At 42.5% G+C, this 24583-nt stretch overlaps 1 protein-coding gene across 34 annotated transcripts in view; it reads right to left on the reverse strand.

The window, feature by feature from the left end:
• ANK2 (ankyrin 2) overlaps positions 1-24583 on the reverse strand; it is a 772868-nt gene that overhangs the window by 170207 nt on the left and 578078 nt on the right. For 29 of the 34 annotated variants that reach the window (XM_073571907.1, XM_073571914.1, XM_073571911.1 and 26 more), the window contains 8 exons: positions 23906-24004; positions 22697-22795; positions 11836-11934; positions 11309-11506; positions 8663-8761; positions 8369-8467; positions 2970-3068; positions 2195-2392 (listed from right to left, as the gene is read on the reverse strand). In XM_073571907.1, the coding sequence (XP_073428008.1) occupies positions 2195-2392; positions 2970-3068; positions 8369-8467; positions 8663-8761; positions 11309-11506; positions 11836-11934; positions 22697-22795; positions 23906-24004 (990 nt within the window). The remainder of the gene's footprint in view (positions 1-2194; positions 2393-2969; positions 3069-8368; positions 8468-8662; positions 8762-11308; positions 11507-11835; positions 11935-22696; positions 22796-23905; positions 24005-24583) is intronic. The other 5 variants (XM_073571912.1, XM_073571932.1, XM_073571924.1 and 2 more) reach the window with 1 other exon arrangement.

Consider the following 24583-nt stretch of genomic DNA (forward strand, 5'->3'; position numbering starts at 1 on the left):
GCCAAACACAGAGCCACATCCCTGTCCCTGCAGTTAAGGAGACGTGCCAGAAAAGGTCTAGGTGGGGCTCCAGGAGGAAGAGGCCTAGTGGAGACTCTGTGGGCCCGCTCCACCGCAAATGTTGGAGAGAATTCGTCTCCCAAAGTAGTTTTGAGCCAGAAATTGCTCCGGGTGTTGACCGTCCGAACGTTCCGGGAGCCCAATAATTCTGATATTATTCCGACGCATTCTGTTCTCCAGGTCGCCTGCTTTTTGCCTCCATGCATTCATAGAGCCTGCTACCCTCGTCAACTTGGCTTCCATGGGCGTGATGGTGTCCTCTACCTGGGATACCCGTGTCTCCACCTCCGTAATGCGGCCCCTCATGGCTTGCATATCTTGTCGGAGGCATCCCACCTCAGTGTGCACGTCCTCGATCTTCTCAGTTAGAGATGTCCTGGTTAAGGAGATGGCCTGCATCAGTTGTTCAGACGCCTGTTTAAGGGTTAACTCCTCTTGCTCACTCTCCTCCTTGCCTCCAGAAGGGCGGCTTTTACGCTGACCCTGTGAGGGGTTATTTTTAAGGGGTCTTGAGACGTCAGAATGATCTATTCTAGCATATTCTTTCAGCTGCTCCTCTCTCCTTAGAGCAGGGCACTCATACAGTGGCAGCAGAGCCCCAAAGGTAACGCAGATCTGTAAGGCCACGCAGGGAAATAATGTCCGGCTCCAAGAAGCAAACGAGGGCCCTTATAACCCGGGGAGGACCACAGCGCCCCACAAGACAGCAGCCAGGAAGGGACCCAGGCCCTTAAAGTAATAGCACCAGCAGGCTAGGTGACGTAGCGAAGAGGAGGAACGCGGGGCCCAATCTTTCAGGGCACTCACCGCTTGTCCTCCACAGTCCATGAAGGATATGTGCTCACCCGACCGTAAGCGCTGCAGCTATGGGGACCACCACCGCGTCTCACAGGAAGCGCGTGAGCTTCAAAAATGGCTGCCGCCTCTGCAGGCTCAGCCGGCTGGCCGGCCCAGCCTACAACCACCGCCAGCACACGGGAGTCCAGCAGCGCTCTCCCACGGGGGGGCCGAAGAGTGCCCGGCACAAACACCAGGGGGGTTGTTAAGACGCCAGTGAGGGAGCACGGGGCTCACGCTCCAGAGCTCTCACCGCGTCTCCCCTTCCCGCGGCTTCCGAGAAAAGATGCGCCGCTCCAGCGGCTCCACGGGGCTAGAAACTGCAAGTCTGTGCCTCCTTTCTGTCGGAGCGCACAGTTAAGATGGCCGCCGTCTCCCACAGGTCCCGCGTCCTCGCCGGCGTTTCCAGAGCTCGGCTCACCGAGGCTGACGATCCCGTCTCCCCGGGCACCGGATGACTCCTGGGCTCCAGGAGAGTAAGTTGTCTGCAGCTAAGTGCCAGTAAGATTGCTGGATTAGCAGGTTAATTACAGGGTACGAGGAGCTCCGTCTCAGCGCGTCTTCCTGGCTCACTACATCGCCACGCCCCCATCTTAGCACATCTTTAACACATAAAAAATCTGTGATTTCTTGAATGCACTTTATTCCTGTACGTATCATACGAATGAAACAGGGATGGCACACGAATGGTATACACGTACACATGGATGACCAACAGAAAACCATACAGATAGTAAAAACAGACTGTCTCAGGCATACTTTGTGAAGGGGGCCTTAGTCTGATCATTTAAGACATTAGAAATGCCCTTGCTTGTGCTGCATGATGGTTAAGAAATTAAGAGATGCACCTGAAAGTTTTGGACAAGAAGCGGACAGTAGCCACAAAGAAAACTTGCTCTGAGGTTGGGAGTTAGGAAAAGCTCAACTTTAAGCAGAACTTCTGCACCAGGGCCTATGACCCTTCAACTCCACCCCTATTTGGCAAATTAAAAGACTAACATTACGGTTCAGTTATTTAGAAACCATATCGGGTTCCAAGAGACTGATCTGCAAGAAAGAACACCCCTCACTATATCAAGCCCATATGACTTACAGTATCTTACTTGATTATCTTGAGGTCAGTATAAGAGCCTGTCCACATAAATGTTGTAAGCCTCCATAAATGAAACTTTGATCATCTCTTCATACAGAATGTTAGATATTTAATGGGTAATAATAATTTGTTGCTTTTAATTATACAATTGTCCATACTAAAACTAGAAATATTAGCAACTACTGAATGTAAACCAGCTCTCACCTTGGTCGGCATGGAGTGGGAAGCCCCAGCTTCAATAAGGACTGATGCCACATCCACCTGTCCCTCCCGGGCTGAGATATGCAGTGGGGTATATCCATTCGTGGTGGCAGCGTCTGGATGAGCCATGTGTTGCAGTAAAAGCTGAACAATTTCCGTTTTGCCCAGACGAGAGGCAATGTGGAGAGGTGTCTGCTCCTCCTGCACAATAGAATAGCGCCTGTAATAAATCTGCATAGATGATAAAGGTGATGCATATTATATAAATACAGTTGTGTGAAAAAGTGTTTGCCCCCTTCCAGATATCCTATTCTTTTGCATGTTTGTCACACTTAAATGTTTCAGATCACCAGACAAAATTAAATATTAAAGATAACAGAATTCAGTTTTTAAATGAAGGTATTTATTATTATTATTATTATTATTATTATTGAAAGAAGAAATCCAAACCTACATGTTCCTGTGTGAAAAATATGAAAAGGTCATTCATAAAATGAATGCAATCTATCTTACTGCTAGGAAGCTACTGACAAGGACAGGGTCTGTTCTCTATATAAATGATACATGGCACAAGAGACTGAGGATAGTTCCAGCATATCCAAATAATGCCAATGTTATTCACAGGATACAACTTACGAAGGAACAGTATATAAGATGCCATTCATTACCTTGTAGTTTTACCATAACATGTAAATTATTCTCTTGTGCGGATCTTATCCTGCAATTTAGTATACTGTATATCACAAATGTGCAGAATACATACATATAATAAACCTACCCTAGCTCTGGCATCCACCAGTGCGCCATTTCGTAGAAGGCAACGGACCACTTCAACCTGCCCTGCGCGAGCAGCCATATGTAATGCTGTCTCTCCTCGCTGAAATTACATAGATAAAAAATAAACGCATTGATTGATTTCAGTGTTAATCCAGTATCTTTGCTGTAAAGGTAATAATTGTTATTTTCATCAATATCTTCTTCCTCTTACCAATGTAGACCACTAGGTAACCAGAGAGAATGTCATGCCTATATGATGATGTCGTGTAACATTGGTAATACATTTAGCTTTTGATTTAATTACTGTTATAAAGATCTTACTTGCAATTAATGTAAGACTCTGATGAGCTTGGTATTAGACATTGGGGAAACCTCTCAATATATACAATGGAGGATTCATGGCGCAACGGACAGATCACTGCTTTATGATGATCTGCCTCCTTTGGCTTAAAACTCAGGCAGGACACGTCATTGTTGGGGCAAGGGATGCAAACCTCAATTTGTCAGCTCAATGACGTAATTCGGAAGTTATTATATGTGCCCGGCGCCGGCAATGAAGGTGCCTGCCAGAGATTTCAGCAAGAGGAAGGTCACCTATTAGTCATAAACCGGAGGTATGTGGGGGTGCAAATAACACTCAGACAGGCAAGAGACAGGCAGTGTCCAGCCCCCTGCACTCGCACCTGATTAGCATAAAACTTCTCACCGATTACAGAAATACAATAAAACAGATATCTCAATAAAAGCATGGTCTTAAACATCTTTACGTGCCCTTAAAGCCAAATCTTTAGTTAAGTGTCCAAACTCTTGCTCTTCTCCTCTACAGGCATGCACACCTTTCTTGGCCAAATATGAATGATTTTTTTTCCACGGGAAAGAGGAAAATAAGGGGGTGTCATACTCCTTAAAGGGGATTTGACAACTTTTTGCTTCCTCATATTAGACCAGTATGATGTAGGGACAGAGACCCTGATTCCAGTGATAAATCTCTTGCAGGGTTGGATGCTGTCATTTTGATAAAATCACTGTTTTATCTGCTGCAGATATACCAGTTTTCTGGATGCTGAGCTCTATATAACGCCGCACACATCACTGATTGACAGCTTGCCATATACACTGTGCATAAGTAGAAAGCAACAGTGGGGCTTGGGTTATAAAGAGCTCTTAAAAATGGAGGAACACATGGCAGCAGGTTTACTAGTCCTCTAGTTATAAATTGCTGATGCTAAAACAGTAATTTTATCCAATTTACAGAAAACAGCCCAGTAAGTGACACGTTGCATGAATCAGGGTCTCTGTCTCTACATGATGCTGCTCTCAGATTTGGTGGCAAAAACCTGGTGACAGATTCCCTTTAAAAGATCAAGTATATCAAAAATAATTTCCCCTGTACTGCCTTTCCCCGCATTTGCCATGAGGGAGAGTGTACCATGACTCCTTTGTACAGATAGGGCAAGGAGGAAAGCTGTGACCATATAAAAATGGCAGAGATCCTGTGTTATCAACAGTATATATAGGTGTAACCTTTCACTAATAAGGCTAGGGTCACACCATCCGACAGAATCAGGTCGATTATGCTGATCACACTCTAATCAGAGTGTGAGCACAATGTGATCCAATTCTCTTGAATGCAAATGGGAAAAATGTCTCCATTTCCTCCATTCTGTCAGTTTGTGAAAATCAGACTGAACTCAGATGTCATCCGAGTGCAGTCTGATGTTTTCCATGGACTTACTGACTTGCATGGCTGAGTGCAAACTGATAATCAGATCGAACTTGGGCATGCTGCAACTGTGCCAGTCCAAGGAAAAGAAAAAAGCACAAGTGCACAGCCCTATAGAATAACATTGATCCGAGTGCAATCTGAGGTTTTGTCGGATCACACTTGGACAAAAAATAAAGTCATGTGCACGAGCCGTAATCCTGATAAAAGCTGCCAAGTGATACCTACATAATTGGGACTACATGTCGGACTACAATGAGGCTTAGCTGCCAGAGAAAAATGCGAAATTTTAGAATTATTTGGAAATATAGTTAGCAATGGGAAAAATGAAAAATAGTTTTTATTGTGGGGATTTTTTTTACATATATCAGGGGAAAAAGGGGAAGACATAATTAACATACATAATGAGCAATACGAATTAACATTAATAACAATGTAAAATGTCATTACATTAATCAAGGGGGGAGGAAAAAAAAGGACAAAAGTCAGGATTAAAGAGGAAGGAAAAAAGGGGAGAGAGAGGAAAAAAAAGAGAGCACGGAAATGGGAAAGGAGGAAGGAAAGGGGAAAGGAAAGAACAAGGAAAAGAAGGGAGGAAGAAAAATAAAATGGAAAAGAGGGAGATGGAAAAGAAAAGGAAAAATAGGGTTAAGATGTATCTGAAAACAACAGTACAAAACATACCTCACATAGAAAGATTGGAATATGTATTTAACAAAAAAATTGATCACACTGTCTACCAAGCAAGTTTTATTAAGAACACGGTAATCCGCATTTGAAGGAAAAGAAAGGTTCCGTGAAGACGATGTGCCCTCATACTGGAAAGAGAGTTATTTTTAAGAGCAAACGCTCACTCAGGAACGGAACAGATGCATAACTGAAGCAAAGTGGGAAGGTGCATAATAATACAGGACTTTTTCTTTCTTTTGTAAGGTCACATGCAGTTTTTTTAGGAGATTTTGGAGCAGAAACTGATTGGATACTCTCGAAATCCTCATAAAAATGCCAAACTCCTTAAAGAACTTGGAGTTTCCGCTGAGCTTTTACTCCGAAAACTCAAAAAAAAGACCCTGAGCACAAGCCTTAAGAAGGGCAAATAATGGAACCCAGGTGGACCTTATAATCCTCAATGGGGTCCTCCGTTTCCATCTGTATCAGTTATGCAATGGATCCGCTTGGATGTTACTTCCATTTATCCGTTCCCAAAAACAGAACAGGAACAGATGAAAGGAATTTACAAACACAAGTGCAATAGTATTTCCAATTCACCATTGGATATGCGTGGGCAAAACCCCCCACTATATTGCCCAGCCAGTAAAGGAGGATGCACAAATGCACAATATTTGCAAAGTTACTCCACATTACATTAAGATTTAAAGTACACGTCCACTTTTGAGGGTACAAATGAGTCAGTCATTACCTGTGGGTAATTTGGTTGGTGGCATTCCCGCACCGCACAATTAGCACACGCATTGTATCAGTGACTCCTCGGAAGCACTCACCAAGGCTCAGCCTGCCACTCTACCTATACCCCATGAGTTTACCCTGCAGAGCCACATGTTCAGCTGGCACAAGCACATCACAAGCTCGCCACGACTGACACATGGACAGCTGCTTTCTACAGCAGCAGCAAAAGAATTATTCTAAACTGCGAGCCGGAACCAAATGGAAAAATAAAAGATTTTCAGACAGCTGTCACATTAATATAGTGAGCGGCAGTAACGGTCAGATTACACGGGCAGATATCTGTCCACTGCAAGTGACATGACCGGTTGATCATTACTGACAACTTACAAGGGCTGATGCTACATGTATATGGATGGCGGATAGATGACATAATTTGGGCCCATTGCAGTTTACATATAGTTAGCAGTACATTGTCCGTTCACACCAGCACATGTGCTGCCGACATCAATTACATTTCAGGTCATTCATTGACTGATCACTGCCATGATTACATGTGACAATGATTCAAGAAGCATCCAAACCCTGATTTATCTGATTATTGGCCCATAGTAGGGCGCTTCAGGCCAATCCTGGGGATCTGCTTTGAAATGGTATTCTCATCTGAAGCATTTGAGGCATGTTGACATGATATTCTATATATGATGAAGTTCCCAAACCTAGAAACTCAAACTTTTGGAAGAATTGGACCTTTAACCTCAATTTATAGTTATAAAGTGGTGGCCAGATGCTGAAGAGGAGACCACACTTGCACATGACATCACCCATGTAAAAATGGTCCTTTACAGCCTCTTTGAGTAGGATGGCGAAAAGGAACATGCGATCATGAATTGAAGCATAACCTTGGATATGCCATATATACTTCATATAGGAATACCAGCTTAGGGTGGTTTCACATTAGCGTTTCAGGGCGCAGCGATGGCCTGCGCACGGCCGCCACTAAGCCCTGCCCCCTGCCGCGCCTCCTCCGGTAGCTCCGCCTACGGGCGCATGACGCTGCATGCATCCTGAGTCCCCTATCTTTGTCACTGGGGACGCAGGCCGTGCGCAGTATGCGTTTGGCGGCGCATGCGTCCTTTTGACGGTGCGCCGAGCGCAACCAAATTGCAACAGGTTGCGTTTGGCGCTGGTCGGCGCACCGTCAAAAGGACGCATGCGCCGCCAAACACATACTGCGCACAGCCTGCGTCCCCAGTGATAAAGATAGGGGACGCAGGACACATGCAGCGTCATGCGCCCATAGGCGGAGCTACCGGAGGAGGTGTGGCAGGGGCGGGGCTTAGCAGCGGCCGTGCGCAGGCCGTCGCTGAGCCCTGAAATGCTAATGTGAAACCACCCTTAGATATTGCGATAATGTCCTGCTATGCTACGAAGACAGAATGTTTCAATGAATTACTGAAAGCACACAAGACAGCAACATGTAACTATCACACATGAGTACACTACTGACTCCTTCAGTGAGTAACAGAGAGATGCGTGCTGTGAGATTATCTGCTTTCTGTGAAGATTTAAGACCATTTATTATATAAGCCAATCTGCAGGTTTATTATTAACTATTATTATCTGTTTTCACTGGGATGCTTCTATGTCACCATTCAACATGACCTATTTGAAAGGAATCTGTCATGAGGTTTTTGCTCCGTCATATGAGATCAGCATGATGTAGGGAGACAGACCCTGATTCCAGCGATGTGTCACTTACTGGGCATTTTACTGCAGTTTTGATAAAATCTGTTTCTTTCTGCTGCAGATCTAGCAGTTCTCTGAATGCTGAGCCCTGTATAACTCCTCCCACATCACTGGTTGGCAGATTTTGTGTACACTGTACATAGGCAGAAAGAAGCCAATCAGTGGTGGGGGTGGGATTACACAAAGCTCATGAATATGGAGGACTTCATGGCAGCAGGTTTACTAGTCCACTAGTAATAAGCTCCTGCTGATATAATAGTGATTTTTACAGCATACAGTCCAGTAGATGACCCATCGCCGGAATCAGGATCTCTGCCTGTACATTAAATGGGTCGCAAAGACCTGGTGACAGATTCCCTAGCACTATTAGCATTTTCTCTGCACACTAGAATAAAGCTAATGACATGCACATCGACAAGTTAGCCAGTTTTATTGCATACACAAACTGAGTGAAATGATAGAATTATCAAACAGGTTGCATAATGTACAGTAAATCCGGTTATTTTATTTCAAGACATACTCACAATGTTAGTGACATCTGGAGAGGCTCCATTCTGCAGCAGAAGGAGGACTATGTTCAAGTGGCCCATGAAAGCAGCCACATGTATTGGAGTGAGACCAGACTGTGAAACAAACCAACAGGCATTTTACTCCCCTGCACGAGACTAATGGGGCGTCCACAGTTACAAGGCAGCAGATGTGGGAGAGGATAGAGAGAGGTGACAGTGAAGATCTCATGGCAGAGGAAACACAGAGACAGGACCAGGGGAAGCAGGAAATGGCTAGATGGATTGGAAAGCTAAGAAAACCTGTTCTACCTCTGTAATAGCCTGGATTGAGGCCCCATATTTCACTAGCAGTTCCATTACTTTGATACGGTTTTTCTTGCAGGCAATGTGCAATGGAGTAAAACCATTCTGTTCAGAGAAACAACTTGTTAGCGAGACTCATGCACGGATCGAAGCCTGCAAATCATGCAACCCATGCACACGACCCAACTGCTGTCACTCATGTCAGAGCTAAGGAATGAGCACACGCTGACCACACAATGGGGCACACAAATCATACAAAATACACCAAAAATAGGCATACTGTCCGTAGGATAAAAAGGGTGATTATGAAAGATGTGCACCATTTCTCATCTTGTACCGTGCCATGTAACAGATTTACACGAGGTGTCACCAATATAAATACTCAATGACAAATGTGTTCATCATCCAAGGTAAAATATTAAGAAGATCGTATGTTTTATTATTTATACTCACTAATGTCAAAATAAATTAAAGAAAATCTGCCACATAAATGACTTAGATTTCCATTCAGAGATGGCCTTTTTTTACCACTTTTGTAATTTTTTACAGTATTTTTCAATCATGATCATGTTATTTTATGTGACCAAGTGTTACTTGCAGGTACATAATGAATTTATTATTAAATACATTACATACTGACTGCTTTTCATGTCCTTTAGGTTGTTACATTTGACTGATTTTATTGTTTTTTACCCATATCGCATTATGTTCCAGGTAATGGTCATTTTCAAAAAAATTTCCTTTGGCTCTTCATATGATGCATGTTTTAAAAAGTTCTAATATAATACTTGCTAAGACACTTTTGGTGAGTGTGAAACATCAGACTGTACTCAGATGTCATCCGAGTGCAGTCTGATTTACACGGACTCACAGAATGGAGAAGATAGAGAAATTAAGTTCTCCATCTTCTCCGCACCTGTGATAAGATTTTCAATGCGAGAGAATCAAATCACATTAAGGGAACACTTGGATCAAACTCTGTCAGGGTTTGATCTGAGTGACTTTAGTAAAATCGAGCCGATACTCTCATATGAGAGAATATAGGCTCATGTGATCCTGGCCTAAGTGTAAAGGCTGGAGCGCCAGAATTAGCTTGTCCAATGACCTTGTGGATGGGATTGAGTGTGAAGTGTAAGGCCATGTGCACACGATGCAGATTTGCAGCGGTTCCGCAGCGGATTTTACCGCGCAGAAACGTTGCATATCCGCATTGTGATGTACAGTAGCTTTAAAATGAATGTAAAAAAAAAACCGCTGTGCAGACGCTGTGGATTTTTCCGCGGTACAAAATTCGCAGCATGTTACTTCTTTTGTGCGGTTTTCCATCTCCCCTGTCACCAAATCCGCAGGGGGAAAACCGCAATGGAAAACCGCACAAAAACCACATGAAAACCGCGTGAAAAATGGAAGAAATCCGCAGGAAAAATGCAGGTCATTTGACCTGCGGTTTTCTTCCATTCTGCACGGAAAAATCCGCAGGGCTCAAAACTCCGTCTGCACTCAGCCTTAGTCTTTGCTGACACCAATCTATGTAGGATACTAAAATCTGACCTTGACAGTACAATACTGGATAAGATGGCTGAATGGGCAAACACTTAGCAAATGAGGTTTAATGAAGAGTAATGCACCTAGGACAGAGTAATCCTATTGCTGCATATACATTAAATGGGACCATACTTGGGACTACAGAACAGGAGAAGAACTTGGGTATTCTGGTTACAAGTAAGCTGAGCAGCAGTACTCAATGTCAAGCAGCAGCTGCAAAAGAAAACAAAATATTAGGGTGTATAAAAAAAAGAAAATCCTGTGATCCCAACGTCTTGTTATCCCTTTATAAATGACTGGTGATCCAGTTTTGGGCTCCACATTTAAAAAAAGGACATTGAGAAATTAAGAGTCAGTTCACAGTTGGGCAACTAGATTATTACAATGGATGGAAGGCCTCTCATATGATGAGAGGTTGGAAAAGTTGGGCTTGTATAGCTTAGAAAAAAGAAGTCTTAGAGATGTAATTTACATGTATAAATATGTGTTGTCAATACAAAGAACTGGTACATGACTTATTCCTTTTAGAGCAGTCTGTGGAATGCCGACCATAAGAGGTAGTATGGCAGATACTATAACAGCTTTTAAAAAAGGACTGGATGATTACCTCAGTACACATAACATTGCGGGTTATAGATAATTTAGTGACAAAATGAACAATTGATGGAGAACGGTTGATCTTGATGGTCCTAGGTGTTTTTTCAACCTCTGTAACTATGTAATTGTTGTAGAGAAGTGAATGGAAGCTTACATAGAAGCCAATCAGCTGTCAATTAGTAGAAGATGCTGCTGAATATTTATTCCACAAGTCAAACAACAATTAATTTTCATAATTTGGAAAGTGTCCTGGAATATGTTGGCACTACAGAAATAAAATTGTTATTTTATTATTATGAGCAGCACATTGATAACATTACACAGATTAAATTTACAAGAGCATTTTGGTGACAGATGTTCTTTAATAAATTGGTTCAAAGATGCAGATATCAAGAATTAAAAAAAAAAAAACAAATCCGAGTCTCTCCAACTTTAGTTTATTTTACTCAACTGGAATATTTGATGTAAACTTTATTTTCTTTGATGTAGAACAAAGTAATGAGATCTTACCAGGGCACGGGCATTAGGGTTGGCCCTCTTGTCAAGAAGAAGTTTAGTTACTTTGTAATGTCCACAATGGGCTGCAACATGTAACGCTGTCAGGTAGTCCAGGGTGACATCGTCTACAGGGGCCTTGTGTTGTAGCAGGTGCTTTACACATTCCACGTGGTCTCCTTGGGCGGCCATGTGAAGTGGAGACAGTCCATTCTACAGCAAATCAACAAAGTGAGCCTTTAATTGTTTAAGAAAAGCCCTCGATGCCAAGAAAAACCTTCATTCTTACAGTTACTCCAACCTAATAATTCTTTATGACAAGATAAACTGTGATCCTAGAATTATTAGGTTTTTACCAAGATACTTTACCAGCCAACATACCTGTGCTGTTCCGTATCACAACAATATACCCAAAATGGGTAATAAGCCAAAAACTAAGGAGCGTCATTTGCCTAATAAACCCGATTCTCTCGGATGACAAAAGCTACAGCCGTCGGCCCCTGCCCTAATAGTCAGACATAGTAAATAAAGTAGTCACTTGCCTTGGTCCTTGCAAGCAGTGGTGCTCCTCTCTCTAGAAGCAGCTCAACCGCAGTGTCATGTCCACTACGTGCTGCACAGTGGAGTGGTGTAAGTCCATCCTGTGACAAAACAACAAGCCAGAACCTTTTAGGCATTTAATAATAAATATTAGCATACCTGACATTTTGAAAACACTAGCTACAATGTGCATAATTTGCAAAAATTAAAAAACAGCTATTTTATCATTATATAAGTTGTCATTAGCTAGGAGGTCATGTTTCACCATTTGGAGATTGGCAGACTGTAGCCAAGGTACAATCCCCTGGGAAAAGGTATGCAAAGAAGCCCAGCCAAGAGGAAGAAAGCTCTTTATCGCCACCTATTGGAGGTACATTAACTACCTAATCTTTCGACCTTCTGGAGAAGAGCTAATTTGCATACATTGGAAGTACAAATTCTATGGTGCTTCAATACCTTTAAATATATTTTATAAGTTTAATAGTAATGTTCCTTTTACACTCAACGATCCAAGATATGAATTGAACGCCAATCATCTAAAAACAAGTGCTCATCTTTTCACAGTGTGGAACACTATATAGTGCCACCTTTATGCTGATGACACTCAGATCTACCTCTCTGGCCCAGACGTCACCTCTTTGCTGTCCAGAATCCCAGAGTGTCTATCAGCCATATCCTCATTCTCCTCTCCCTTCCTCAAACTCAATGTAGACAAATCTGAACTCATCATCTTTCCCTCATCGCACAGATCTTCCTTACATGACCTATCTATCACATTTAACGACATCACGCTTTCCCCCTACCAGAAATCCGCTGCCTCGGAGTAACCCTCGACTTTGCCCTGTCCTTCAAACCGCACATTCAAACTCTCTCAACCTCCTGTCGCCTCCAGCTCAAAAAGATTTCCAGAATCCGTCCTTTCTTCAACCCTCAATCTACTAAAATGCTTGTGCATGCCCTCATCATCTCCCGCCTCGACTACTGCAACATCCTTTACTGTGGCCTCCCTGCTAACACCCTCGCACCTCTCCAGTCCATCCTTAACTCTGCTGCCCGACTAATTCATCTCTCTCCTCGCTACTCCTCTGCTTCTCCCCTCTGCAAATCTCTTCACTGGCTCCCATTCTCTCAGCGTATTCAGTTCAAATTACTAATACTGACCCACAAAGCCATCCATAACCTGCCTCCTCCATATGTCTCTGAACTAATCTCCCGATATCTTCCCTCACGTAATCTACAGTCCTCCCAAGACCTCCTTCTCTCCTCCACACTTATTCACTCCTCACCCAACTGCCTCCAAGATTTCTCCCGAATAGCCCCCATCCTCTGGAATTCTTTGCCCCAACATGCCCGGCTATCAACCACATTCGAATCCTTCAGACGGAACCTGAAAACCCATCTCTTCAGGAAAGCCTACAGCCTGCAATGACCCCGCTGTCTCCTCACCAATATCGGAGCTACCACCTCACCAACACTGGAGTTGATGCAACTCCCCAACCTACTGTCTCCTTCCCCACCATCCTGTAGAATGTAAGCCCGCTAGAGCAGGATCCTCTCCCCTCTGTACCAGTCTGTCATTGTTAGTTTGTTTACTGTAAGTGATATCTGTAATTTGTATGTAACCCTTCTCATGTACAGCACCATGGAATCAATGGTGCTATATAAACAAATAATAATATGTAATTTTCAGTAGTTATTTAGTTATCCACTAATATAATCCTATCATCTTGCAGAACAGGGAAATCACAATGCTAACCAGGACCAGACAAGATACATAATACTTTATCATTTCCTTTCAATGTTAGCAAATATCTTAATTGTCTCCTAAGGCCAAAATTCCCACATCCGTCTGTCACCATCAGTCAAAATCCGCAGTTTTGCAAAAAAAAAACAGATCCGCCATTTTTCTTGGCGGATCCGTTTTTTTTTCCCATTGACTTGCATTATCGGCGGATCTTGACGAATGGTCATCCGTTGGATCCGGTTTTTTACGGATCCGCCAAAATTTTGGCGTACGCACACATTCTCTCTCGGCACGGGTTCCTTTAAATTTCTGCCTTCCCCGGATCCGTCAAAGCAACGGTCCGGTAGCACACGTTGCTTTCAAAACAGTTGCGGATCCATGTCCCGCCATTTTCGCGGATTGCAACTGATGAAAAAGTTGTATGTGTGAAACAGGCCTTAGCTACTGACTTTTATACCGTATTGACTGAAATCACAATATAAGTGTGACATCCATATCCGATCTCGCCCTTCCTACGTATGCAGCTGCGGACGACACAAGCCGATAGTGGAACAGGTGAAAGGGTCCCTGCAGTATATTGTACACTTGCCAAGTTATGGATCAAAGGAAAAAATCTTGGGTTTTGTCTAGTAACATCAATGCTGACAACCATTAGTGATTTACTAATAAACTTGGTCTTAAGGGTCCGGAGGTCCTTTTTAGGAGAGGGAGGGAGGACTGTTATATCCATATCCAAACTAGCTCCTTCTACTTCTGCTGCTAGGTGGTGGTGCACTTTCATTGCGCATGATGTGTGGCGGCACTGGGGCAGTTCCCTTTATAGTTCTTGTCATGCTGTCCAGGAAGGGAGCTTGTGGGTTAATTACTGGACATTGTGGCTTTATTAGCTCCTTGCTGAGATCTGTGGGAGGGGTTTACACACTATTTTAGGCCCTACCAGTCTATTTCCAGTTGGCAGTTATAGATGACTAGATGTGTGCCCGATGCTATCCCATCGGGAGGGCAGTAACATCACGATGGGGGCAGCTTTGTGGCGCTGGGGGTGGCGGCCCACCCACTTCCGTGCAGTGACATCCGGCAGGAAAGATGGTGTTTTGCGGCCTGTGCTGGAGATGGTGTGCGGCGCCACCAGAGGGTGGCCGCACCCAATCTCCAGCACAGGTCTCAAGCCGCGTTCTTTCCTGCGGGCAGTGACTGCACGGAGGTGGGTGGGCAGGCAGCAGCGGGATACGGAGCGTGTAGTCAGGCCGGTGGGTCCTGGCGGGGGTATCCCTCTCATTACACCCTCTCATTATACCCTCTTCATTACACCCCTCTCGTTATACCCCCTCTTTACACGTGTTCGCAGCGGTGGCATGGATCCGAGCGGCGGCTGGGATCCAAGCAGTGACCAGGACCCCAGCGGTGGTCGGGATCGCAGCAGCGTTCGGGATCGCAGCGGCAACCTGGATCCAAGCAGCAGCTGGGATCCCAGCGGCGGTTGGGATCGCAGCGGTGGCCTGGATCCGAGTGGCAACTGGGATCCGAGCAGCGGCTGGGATCGTGGTCGAGATCGCAGTAGCACTTGGGATCGCAGGGGCGGCCTGGATTGAAATCGCAGCAGCGTCCTGGATCCGAGCGGCATCACTTGGATGTTCCAAAATGGTGGTTGGCGTACTTCCTGTGCGGCGCGGTGGATTGTGGGATTCGGGGACATCCAGATGGAAGTGGATGACAGACAATTTAAGGCAATTATATATATATATATATATATATATATATATATATATATATATATATATATATATATATATATATGGATACTTGCTCTGGTTCTCTCTCCTGTTGCACAACTCTGACTGAGCCAATTAATTCTATCCTTGACCTCGGAGATTGCGGTGACATAAGGAGCAGTCATGGAAAGGAATACTAATACTATGCAGAATGTCAAAACGTATTGGATTGACCATGACTGAAAAGCTAGAGCTGCCCCTATGACAAACAGAAGGTATGTGTGGCAACATCAAAGCATAAAAAGTGATTTTTGCGCTAAATACTGGGACGTTTTGCTTGAGACAAACATGTTAGTGATACAATGTGCATCACTAAGATGACATTGGGAGCAGTTTAATAGCACTAAGGGCCGTGACAGATTCTTTTTAAATTAAGCCAGCAATAAGGATTACTATGGCACTTAAAGGAATCTATCACCAGGTTTTGACACCTAATCTGAGAGCAGCATAATGTAGATACCAGAGACCCTGATTCAAGGGAAATGTCCATTACTAGGCTTCCTGCTGTAGTTTTGATAAAATCACTGCTTTATCAGACTGTCACTAGAGGACTAGTAAATCTGTTACCATTTAGTCCTCTATATTTATGAGATCTGTATATCCCTGCACCAATATTTTCAGCTTTCTGCCTATGCACAGTGTACACAGGAAGCTGTCAATCAGTGGTATGTGCGGGGTTATACAGAGCTCAGCATTCAGAGAACTGCTAGATCTGCAGCAGATAAAACTGTGATTTTATTAAAACTGCAACAAACAGCCCAGTAAGTGATACATAACTGTAATCAGGATCTCTTCCCTTACATCAAGCTGCTCTCTGATGGGTTAGCAAAAGCCTGGTGACAGTTTCTCTTTAAAAGGGTTCTCCAGAACCAAAGGTGAATAAAATACTAAATATCTATCTGTTAAATTGAATAATCTAATCACTTTCCTAATATTTTTCATTAACAACTGCCTACCATTCCTTCTATTCTAACTTCCTGTCTGTGTTTTTTTTTTTTTTTTTATTTCCAATAATGTTTAATTTGAGTATTAAGAAATCGATATCACCACCCTGAAACAGGACTTCATCAATGACGTCTGTTTCTGAGACTGGGTCGGTCGCTGATTTCCCAGCTTGACACATTCTCTACTTTTCAATGTGTACTGACAATGCGCTCTCTTGCCAGCTCGTCACTGCTCCTTGGCAAGGGAGAGAAATGTCAGTGTGCATTCAAAGAAAAATAGCACTGTGAACGGCGAGAATGCATACTGAGCATGCATCAAAACTTACAAATTCACAAGTAGCGCATGCTCAGTAGAGCAGGGACTAGCACAGCCCCTGATACAGATGTCACAGCTGATGCTTCGTTTCAGGTGGGGGGGACAACAGCTGCACCAGCCACCAGTGATCGCTGCCCTGACCCCCTGATGACATCCGGTTTGAGAATCCCCAGAGCATGCTGTGATAAACAAACTGTCATCGGACGAAAAAAAAATAAATAAAAAACAGACAAGAAGTGGCAAGAGTATAGATATATAGACATTTAGTATGACATTCACCTTTGGTCATGGACCATCCTTTAACAATTCTACGTCATTAAACAAGAAACACAGATCCAGACATAAAACTAAATTATTTAAAGATTCCTGATTTTCAAAAGAATGGATGCAACGTTATCATTTATAATTAATTGCTCAGCAGATTTATATCTTCATTATGTTCTGAATTATTTAGAGACCTCCAAATCTCTAAATGCTTCGATTATTCATTCACCATTAAGCTAAGAGGCGAAAACTCAGGAGGCATCTAAGGCACTGTATGTACTTCAATGTGTCTAAACCAAAGCTATAAAAAGGAATATGTCAGTGGAATCAACCCTATGCCATCCATATGGGAATGCCGGTCAAAGAAAATTGAATTAAATGATGATGATATCTGTAATCCAATGTCATATTACAGGGTAATCCATGTTTTTCTTAATAGGTAAATGAGGATTTAAGATCTATGGGCTGGACATAGATCTTCCTGAGAATCTGCCTCCAGAGCTTATTTTAAATGATAGTGTGTTTTACCAGTGTGTAGATCAGGAGAGCAGACTGTCAGACATTATATGTCTCACAATGGAACTGCACCATTTCATTCAAATAAGATCTGGAGGCAGATTGTCAGGGAGATCTACACTACCGTTCAAAAGTTTGGGGTCACCCAGACAATTTTGTGTTTTCCAAGAAAACTAATACTTTTATTAATCAAATGAGTTACCAAATGAATTTAAAATCTAGTCCAGACATTGACAAGGTTAAAAAAAAGATTTTTATTTGAATTAATAATTTTCTCCTTCAAACTTTGCTTTTGTCAAAGAATGCCCCCTTTGCAGCAATTATAGCATTGCAGACCTTTGGCATTCTAGCAGTTAATTTGCTGAGGTAATCTGGAGAAATTTCACCCCATGCTTCCAGAAGCCCCTCCCACAAGTTGGTTTGGCTTGATGGGCACTTTTTGCGTACCATACGGTCAAGCTGCTCCCACAGCAGCTCAATGGGGTTGAGATCTGGTGACTGCGCTGGCCACTCCATTACAGATAGATTACCAGCTGCCTGCTTCTTCCCTAAATAGTTCTTGCATAATTTGGAGGTGTCCTTTGCGTCATTGTCCTGTTGTATGATGAAATTGGCTCCAATCAAGCGCTGTCCACAGGGTATGGCACGGCATTGCAAAATGGAGTGATAGCCTTCCTTATTCAAAATCCCTTTTACCTTGTACAAATCTTCCACTTTACCAGCATCAAAGCAACTCCAGACCATCACATTACCTCCACCATGCTTGACAGATGGCGTCAGGCACTCTTCCAGCATCTTTTTAGTTGTTCTGCGTCTCACAAATGTTCGTCTGTGTGATCCAAACACGTCAATCTTTGATTAGTCTGTCCATAAAACTTTTTACCAATCTTCCTCTGTCCAATGTCTGTGTTCTTTTGCCCATATTAATATTTTCCTTTTATTAGCCAGTCTCAGATATGGCTTTTTCTTTGCCACTCTGCCCTGAAGACCAGCATCCCGAAGTCGCCTCTTCCCTGTAGACGTTGACAATGGCGCTTTGCGTGTGCTATTTAATGAAGCTGCCAGTTGAGGACCTGTGAGGCGTCGATTTCTCAAACTACAGACTCTAATGTACTTGTCTTGTTGCTCAGTTGTGCAGCTGGGCCTCCCACTTCTCTTTTCAACAAACTGGAGCAAGTTCAGAAAAGAGCGACCAGAATGGTGACCGGTCTGCAAACCATGTCTTATGAGGAAAGGTTGCAGGATTTGGGAATGTTTAGCTTGCAGAAGAGAAGACTGAGAGGAGACTTAATAGCTGTCTACAAATATCTCAAGGGCTGTCACATTGTAGAAGGATCATCTTTATTCTCATTTGCACAAGGAAAGACTAGAAGCAATGGCATGGAACTGAATGGGAGGAGACACAGATTAGATATTAGAAAAACTTTTTGACAGTTAGACTGATCTATGAGTGGAACAGGCTGCTACGAGAGGTGGTGAGTTCTCCTTCAATAAAAGTCTTCAAACAGAGGCTGGATAGACATCTGTCTGGGATGATTTAGCGAATCTTGCTTTGAACAGGGGGTTGGACCAGATGGCCCAGGAGGTCCCTTCCAACTCTACAATTCGATGATTCTATGATTCTACTCTGGTTAGAGCCTGTTTCTGCTCTCCTCTGAAGGGAGTAGTACACACTGTTGTAGGAAATCTTCAGTTTCTCTGCAATTTCTCGCATGGAAAAGCCTTCATTTCTAAGAACAAGAATAGACTGTCGAGTTTCACATGAAAGTTCTTTTTTCTGGCCATTTTGAGAGTTTAATGGAACAAACAAATGTAATGCTCCAGATTCTCAAATAGCTCAAAGGAAGGGCACGTTTATATCGTCTCTAATCAGCCAAACTGTTTTCAGCTGTGCCAACATACTTGCACAATGGTTTCCAAAGCTATTCTAACCATCCTTTAGCCTTCTTACACAGTTAGCAAACACAAAGTACCATAAGAACACTGGAGTGATGGTTGTTGGAAATGGGCCTCTATACACCTATGATGATATTGCATTACAAACCAGATGTTTGCAGCTAGAACAGTCATTTACCACATTAACAATGTATAGAGTGTATTTCTGAATCATTTAATGCTAGCTTCATTGGAAAAAAACTGTGCTTTTTTTCAAAAATAAGGACATTTCTTAGGCTAGTTTCACACTTGCGTTTTTTTGCGCTGCGTTTTTGCGCAAACATGTGCATGCGTTTTTTCCCCTATATTTAACATGGGTGCACATTGTCATGCGTTTGTACGCGTTTGTATGCGCATGCGTTTTTTTGTGCGTCCGACTGGTCTCAAAAAAACGCATGCGCACGGAATTCACCCCAAAACACATTCAAGTCTATGGGAGCGCTGACGTGCGCATGGTCATGCGCACGTCAGCATTTAAAAACGCATGCGTTTTTAGGTAAAAACCATGCGCAAAAAACAAGAAAACGCATGATGCGTTTTTTATGCGCGTTTGCACAGCGCACGCAGTGCAGTGTAAAAAAACGCAAGGTGAAAGTAGCCTAAGTGACCCTAAACTTTTGAACGGTAGTGTATGTAAAGCCTATAGATCTTAAAAGATCATTTACATATTAAGAAAATAGTGGATTTCTTTTGAATAAGACATTGGATCGCAGATATCAAGATATCATTTTATTCAACCTTCTATGACCTGCATGATCATATAGACGGCTTAGGAGGGTGAAACTACTGACAGATCCCCTTTAAACAGTAATCATTAGGATACACAACTGCAAAAATAAAATGTATACTAATAGATAAATACTTACAAGAGTGAAAGTTTAAAAAGGTTTCCCAACTACCGGGATGAGATCCTCAGATCCATTGTGAGACCACATGAAGGTGCAGAGTGCCCTGGGTTCCTCCTGATGCGTGACAATATTAGGCCTCATGTGGCTGAAGTGTGTAAGCAGTTCTTGCATGATGAAAGCATTGATCCTTTGGACTGGCCTGCCTGTTCCCCAGACCTGAATCCAACCGAGCACACCTGGGACATTATGTCTCGTTCCATCCTGTAGAATGTAAGCCTACAAGGGCAGGGTCCCCTCTGTATCAGTCTGTTATTGTAGTTTATTTACTGTAAGTGATATCTGTAATTTGTATGCAACCCCTTCTCATGTACAGCACCATGGAATCAATGGTGCTATATAAATAAATAATAATAATAATCCACCAACGCCACATTACACCACAGACTGTCCAGGAGTTGACTGATCTTTAATTCAGGTCTGGGAGGAGATCACTCCAGAGAGCATCCACTGCATCATCAGGACCATGCCCACTAACTGTAGGGATGTCATAGAGGCACGTGGAGGCCACACACTACTGAGCATCATTTCCTTGTCTTGAACCATTGAAATTGGATCAGCCTGTAATTTGATTGTCCACTTTGATTTAGAGTATCATTCAAAATCCAGACCTCCATGCGATATTAATTTTGATTTACATTGATAATTTTTATGTTTGATTTTTCTCAACGCATTTCAATATGTAATGAATGAAGATTTGAAACTAGAATATTTCATTCAGTTTTATCTAGGATGTGGTATTTTAGTGTTCCTTTATTTTTTTGAGCAGTAAATATGCAGTGGGTATGGAAAGTATACAGACCCCTTTACATTTTTCTCTTTTTGTTTCATTGCAGCCATTTGGTAAATTCAAAAAAGTTCATTTTTTTCATTAATGTACACTCTGCACCCCATCGACTGGAAAAAAAAAATAGAAATGTGGACATTTTTGCAAATTTATTAAAAAAGAAATACTGAAATATCACATGGTCATAAGTATTCAGACCCTTTGCTCAGTTTTGAGTAGAAGCACCCTTTTGAGCTAGTACAGCCATGAGTCTTCTTGGGAATGATGCAACAAGTTTTTCACACTTGGATTTGTGGATCCTCTGCCATTCTTCCTTGCAGATCCTCTCCAGTTCTGTCAGGTTGGATGGTGAATGTTGGTGGACAACCATTTCATTTTCAGGTCTCTCCAGAGATGCTCAACTGGGTTTAGATCAGGGCTCTGGCTGGGCCAGTCAAGAATGGTCACTGAGTTGTTCTGAAGCCACTCCTTTGTTATTTTAGCTGTGTGCTTAGGGTCAATGTCTTGTTGGAATGTGAACCTTCGGCCAAGTCTGAGGTCCAGAGCACTCTGGAAGAGGTTTTCATAAAGGATATCTCTGTATTTGGCCGCATTCATGTTTCCTTCAATTGCAACCAGTCGTCCTGTCCCTGCAGCTGAAAAACACCCCATAGCACAATGCTACCACCACCATGTTTCACTGTTGGGATTGTATTGGGCAGGTGATGAGCAGTGCCTGGTTTTCTCCACACATACCGCTTAGAATTATCACCAAAAAGTTCTATCTTCATCTCATCAGACTAAAGAATCTTATTTCTCATAGTCTAGGAGTCCTTCATGTGTTTTTTAGCAAACTCTATGAGGTATTTCATATGTCTTGCACTGAGGAGAGGCTTCCATCAGGCCACTCTGCAGTGCTGGTTGACTTTGTGGAACTTTCTCCCATCTCCCTACTGCATCTCTGGAGCTCAGCCACAGTGATATTGGGGTTCTTCTTTACCTCTCTCACTAAGGCTCTTCTCCCAATTTGGCAGGACGGCCAGGTCTAGGAAGACTTCTTCCAAACTTCTTCCGTTTAAGGATTATGGAGGCCACTGTGCTCTTAGGAACCTTGAGTACTGCAGAAATTCTTTTGTAACCTTGGCCAGATCTGTGCCTTGCCACAATTCTGTGTCTGAGCTCCTTGCGAAGTTCCTTTGACCTCATGATTCGCATTTGGTCTGACATGCACTGTGAGCTGTGAGGTTTTATATAGACAGGTGTGTGCCTTTACAAATCAAGTCCTATCAGTTTAATTAAACACAACTAAACTCCAACGAAGGAGCAGAACCATCTCAAGGAGGATCAGAAGGAAATGGACAGCGTGTGACTTTATGAGTGTCTGAGCAAAGAGTCTGAATGCTTATGTGATATTTCAGTTTTTCTTTTTTTAACAAATTTGCAAAAATTTCTACATTTCTGTTTTTTTCTCTCAAGATGGGGTGCAAAGTGTACATTAATGAGAAAAAAATGAACTTTTTTGAATTTACAAAATGGCTGCAATGAAACAAAGAGTGAAAAATTTAAAGGGGTCTGAATACTTTCCGTACCCACTGTATATCATTCCACTCAAATAGTTCAAATAATTTGTCAAAAGGCATTTACAAAGTGAAAAAGTTCAAGCATACATATGCTGCAGACAGGAAGTTGGTTACGTCTTACCCTAGTTTTGGCATCAATTTGTCCTCCTCGGTCAAGCAACAATTTCACCATATTGGTATTTCCTCTTTTGGAAGCCACATGTAATGGGGTAATTCCATTCTGCGTGGTAAAATTAAAAGTATTCAACAATACTGTGGGAATCTGTCTGTGAATCCGTTGGGAAAAGGGACATTATGCTATTCACGCAAATGGGAAAATGTGTTTTTATAAAGTAAACAAAATGTGTTCTTCTATGTGTGAAATTCAAGTGGCTTACATCTGTTCAAGCTGAAATAATTCAATTAATCAAGGCACGAAAAAAAGAACATCATAAAATAAGTTCACCACTGAAGACCATTAGGTAAGATGTAAAGTGAACAAGTATGATATGTCATACGTGCCACTTTTCATTTGGCACAAGCCAAGGCACGGCTCCACAAGCTTGTGGCTCAGAGCACCATGTTTAGATGTGGTGGAAATGTGGTACACACCGAAAATCTGCAGCAGTTTATAGCATTCAACACATGGATGGTTTAAGAGATATGCTGACAAGGGCCCTTTAAACTCAATCTGACACTAATATTAGGAGTTAGCAAATATTAATTTAGATTGTTTTTTCTTTTGTGGCCAGATTCCTTTTATGTGAACAAGCAAAGAACATGCGCGCTCACGAGGGATCAAAAGATAGGACAACGATAGTTAAGAATAGTAATATATTTACACATGTTACATAAGAAATCAGGACAATGTATTCAAGAAAAATTTTGCTGGGACTTCTTCTTTAAGAGGACCACTAATGAATATCCCTTAGCAAGCATTGTGCTAAGATATATAAATAATATTCAAGACGTTACAGTATAAATTAGTGGGAGAAAATCCCGTCCAGAAGTGCAGAATATATTTATCATATAATTATGATGATTGCACGGTATTCATGATTTATCTGTTCCTTCATCACACAGCCAGGGCCAGGAACACCATACTTTTAAGATGTGAAGCTGTACACGAGACTATAGGACACCAGGGGGCGCCATAACAAGAATGTAACAGCAATTTTTGGACGAAAGTGCATTTTGATAATTCTAATTGAAAAAGTATTGTTTTGTGTGATCTAATATAGAACTGAGAGAGTTCAGAGTGGCACACCATTTTAAAAAATTGTTGTAAGTCACTGAAAATAAACACATAAATAAATAGAATTTGGCTTTAAACAATTCTTAATATACTTACCCTTGCTGTGAAGTCTACGGCGGCTCCTCTGTTCAGCAAAAGTGTTGCCACATTGACGTTTCCATAATGAGCAGCGATGTGTAAAGGTGTAAAACCACTCTGCAAAATCCAAGAAAACAAGAAGGTAAAGCATAAGCGACAGCTTTTCCCACTACATTGTGTGAGGAAGCATTAGCCGGCAGTAAGAAACGTCAGGGCGCGGATGGAGGTCCATGAAGGGTCAGTACATAAGAGAAACATGTTAGGCAGCAGGAAGCCAAATTATAACTTTAGCAACAATTGGACTTCATTAGTAGAAGGTATATTCTGGGGTACATCAGGGTAAAAAGGTACATAAAGAAAATACTCAGATTACACACCGCGGGCGAAATAAGTATTGAACACGCCACCAACTTTCTAAGTGCATTAAATTGTAAAGGTGCTATTGACATGAAATTCTCACCAGATGTCGGTAACAACCCATCCAATCTACACAGACAAAAATCAAACTTGGTCACGTGTTCAATACTATTTTCACCTGCTGTAAGGACGCATTGAATGTTTAAAAACGGTGGATATCATGTGCGTGTTGTCTGGCGAATCCTGCACTCATTTGCTGATATGCATGTTTAGAGGGGTCATCCAGGACAAACATTTTGTATAGGCAGTGGTCACCCGGTCCCTGTCATCTGCAGTCTA

Source organism: Dendrobates tinctorius, unplaced genomic scaffold (assembly GCF_039654945.1).
Source record: "Dendrobates tinctorius isolate UK_male_01 unplaced genomic scaffold, ASM3965494v1 ptg000030l, whole genome shotgun sequence".
NCBI classification, from domain to species: domain Eukaryota; kingdom Metazoa; phylum Chordata; class Amphibia; order Anura; family Dendrobatidae; genus Dendrobates; species Dendrobates tinctorius.